At 44.9% G+C, this 2,693-nt stretch overlaps 1 protein-coding gene across 1 annotated transcript; it reads right to left on the bottom strand.

The window, feature by feature from the left end:
- Nucleotides 1-680: 680 nt before the first annotated feature.
- On the bottom strand, nt 681-2,693 carry LOC129097270 (homeobox protein Hox-A10-like). The gene is given in 3 exon segments (XM_054606073.1): nt 681-955; nt 1,846-2,321; nt 2,323-2,693. Coding segments are annotated over 3 exon segments (1,122 nt in total).

The raw sequence follows: 2,693 nt of genomic DNA, 5'->3' as shown, positions 1-2,693 counted from the left end.
CTGATAATTTATTAAGCATTACACAAAAACACAATGTCATATGTACACAGAAATATACAATAAAAACATTCCTACTTCACTTCTTGTGTAAACGTCCTCAACGTGCTTAAAGATTCAACTCGTACATTCAGCTCATACGTAGAATAGGCCTGTATAATGTAGACTACATCTAATGGTCAAATGGGAAGCAGTCTTCCCTTGACGATACATGGGCATTATATCCCAGTGGGTTTAAATTTATTTTAAAAAAATATGAAAACTTTATACCATGCAATTCCAATTAAAAGAAAAAAATCAGATTTGTTTAAGTAAATTTATAGATATTTTATTTGTCAGCGATGGGAAGGAATTGGTCATTTTAAGCCACCTTCCAGGGCACAATGTGTTTTTTTTAAATTGTTTAACTCCACTGACGACACTATCCGACCATACGACAGAAGGGACAGAAACAGTTCGACAATACAAAAACACATCATCTGAAAACAATCCAATAGAACTCATAACATTCACCTTTTTCCCTTTTCTTATTCTCAGTAGCTCACAGAGGACGACACATCAACTTTAAGCGTGTCTGGAAATAAACCCCACAGTGAAATGAGTCATTGTGTGGACAGAGTGATGGGGTGGGGTGGGGGGTCTTTCACCAGATATCTTCTATTTTAGTGTGATCACCTTGTTCATCATGAAAATCCGTAGTTGGAGGTGAGCTCCCGGATCCTGTGTTCCCGCGTCATTTTCTTCAGTTTCATCCTGCGGTTCTGGAACCAGATTTTAACCTGTCTGTCCGTCAGGTGGACACCTTTACTGATCTCTAGGCGGCGCTCTCGGGTCAGGTACATGTTGAAGAGGAACTCCTTCTCCAGCTCCAGTGTCTGATGCTTGGTGTATGGACAGCGTTTCTTCCGGCCGCTTTTTGCTGTCAGCCAGTTGGCCGTGTTTTGACTTTTTGTGTCTCCTAGAAAAGGCAAATACATGGTTTTACGCGTTGGAACATGAGAGACTGAGTGTCTCTGCGTGTGTGATGTGTATCTAGGAATGGATTTGTGTTTGCGTTATATTGGTTATACACATTTAAAATTGACCTCTGTGTGTGTGTGTGTGTGTGTGTGTGTGTGTGTGTGTGTGTGTGTGTGTGTGTGTGTGTGTGTGTGTGTGTGTGTGTGTGTGTGTGTGTGTGTGTGTATATATGTGTCTTATGCGTAAACTAGGGCTGCTTTGTTAGACTTGACTCAGAGTTTAAACGTAAGTAATAGTTTGAATATATCACATGAACATTTGACCACCAATAGTTCGGTGAAACTAACCTTGTTTTGTGTCATAAAGCGTGAAAGAATAATATACATAATAATACATTATGGCAGAGAAAAACATAAAAGGCCTACACAGATACACGTAGGCTTATTTGCCAGTACATTTTACGCAGCGATCATAATAATATACTGGTTAAGGCTGCTGGTAGTGCAAATATATTAAATTGTATTCATGTATTTGAAAATAATTCATTAATTCGGTTTAATTGAAATAAAATCGTCGTATTGTTCAATTAGACCATATCTAGCTTTGCCCTTCAAAACTTGACTTTTTCAGTTTTACGCATAATCTTTCTCGGCGTACGCGTCCACATATACATCATAACCTCGTCATATTGTAACAACTTAGATACAGAAGACTTAAGAGACAATAATGTGTCAATGCAACGTTTACATACCAGCTTCTGGACTTGTCACTGCAAGTCTAACCAGTGAAATAAAACTTCACAGGTGCCATTTAAAAGCCTCGCTCTACCTGCACTGCATGCAAACAAAACAACAGCACAGGACCACACCTGGGACGAGCTGTGCTTACCTTTAGTGGTCTTTGCTGGTCTCTCTTTGTCATGCTCTTCTGTCTCGTCGGCTGAAGAGACATCTGCATCCGAGGACTCCCGTACCTCCTCGGTCCCCGGTGCACCGTGAGCCTGCAGACTGTTGTTTCCCGAGGACGCTGGCTCCTCCGTGTTCCTCCCTTCATGTGCCGTTGCTGGAGCAGTCGGTGGCGTGTGGAAGCGAGCAGGAGCAATGGGGTGTAGGCCAAAATGAGAATGGGAAGGGTTCGGCTGGGGGCTGCTAGCGTTGTAAAGTTTATGAGAATGTGCGTGTGTCTGAGACAAGCGGAAGTAGCCCGGTACAGGCACCGAGCCCCCGCCGCCACCATCCGTCACTGGACAAGAACTGGAGCCAAGGCCGGCTGTTAACCTCGAGTATGTCAGATCTTCGGCGGTGGAGGCTTTAGGGCACTTGGGCTGCTCATACAGGCAGTAGGTGCTCTCCTCCTTGATATTCTGGGAAGGAGCAGGGTGCGACCTGGGGACCCACCGGGTGCTCTTGGTCCATTCGACATGACCTCTGCGCGTCCATCCACATCTCCATGCTGGACATGTACGCACCAGAGGCGGATACCATGTTTGGAGGCACCATCTCGCCACGCTTCCCCATACCTGGGAAGTATCCATAGTTGTGTAGTCCGTAGGGCACCTCTGCGGCGGCGCTGTGCGGCACACACACCGCACTCCCCGCATAGTGACCTCCGCCGCTCTCGGTGCGGCCACTGATCAGAGAATCCACTAAAAACGCATTTCCTGCCGGACTGTCTGAACATGACATTATTGTAGTGTATTTTGGCGAAGGGAGAAGATAGCCCTTTCTGGCTGACAT

This window comes from Anoplopoma fimbria, chromosome 10, assembly GCF_027596085.1.
Source record: "Anoplopoma fimbria isolate UVic2021 breed Golden Eagle Sablefish chromosome 10, Afim_UVic_2022, whole genome shotgun sequence".
Classification (NCBI taxonomy): Eukaryota; Metazoa; Chordata; class Actinopteri; order Perciformes; family Anoplopomatidae; genus Anoplopoma; species Anoplopoma fimbria.
This window is presented reverse-complemented; position numbering and strand designations above follow the sequence as displayed.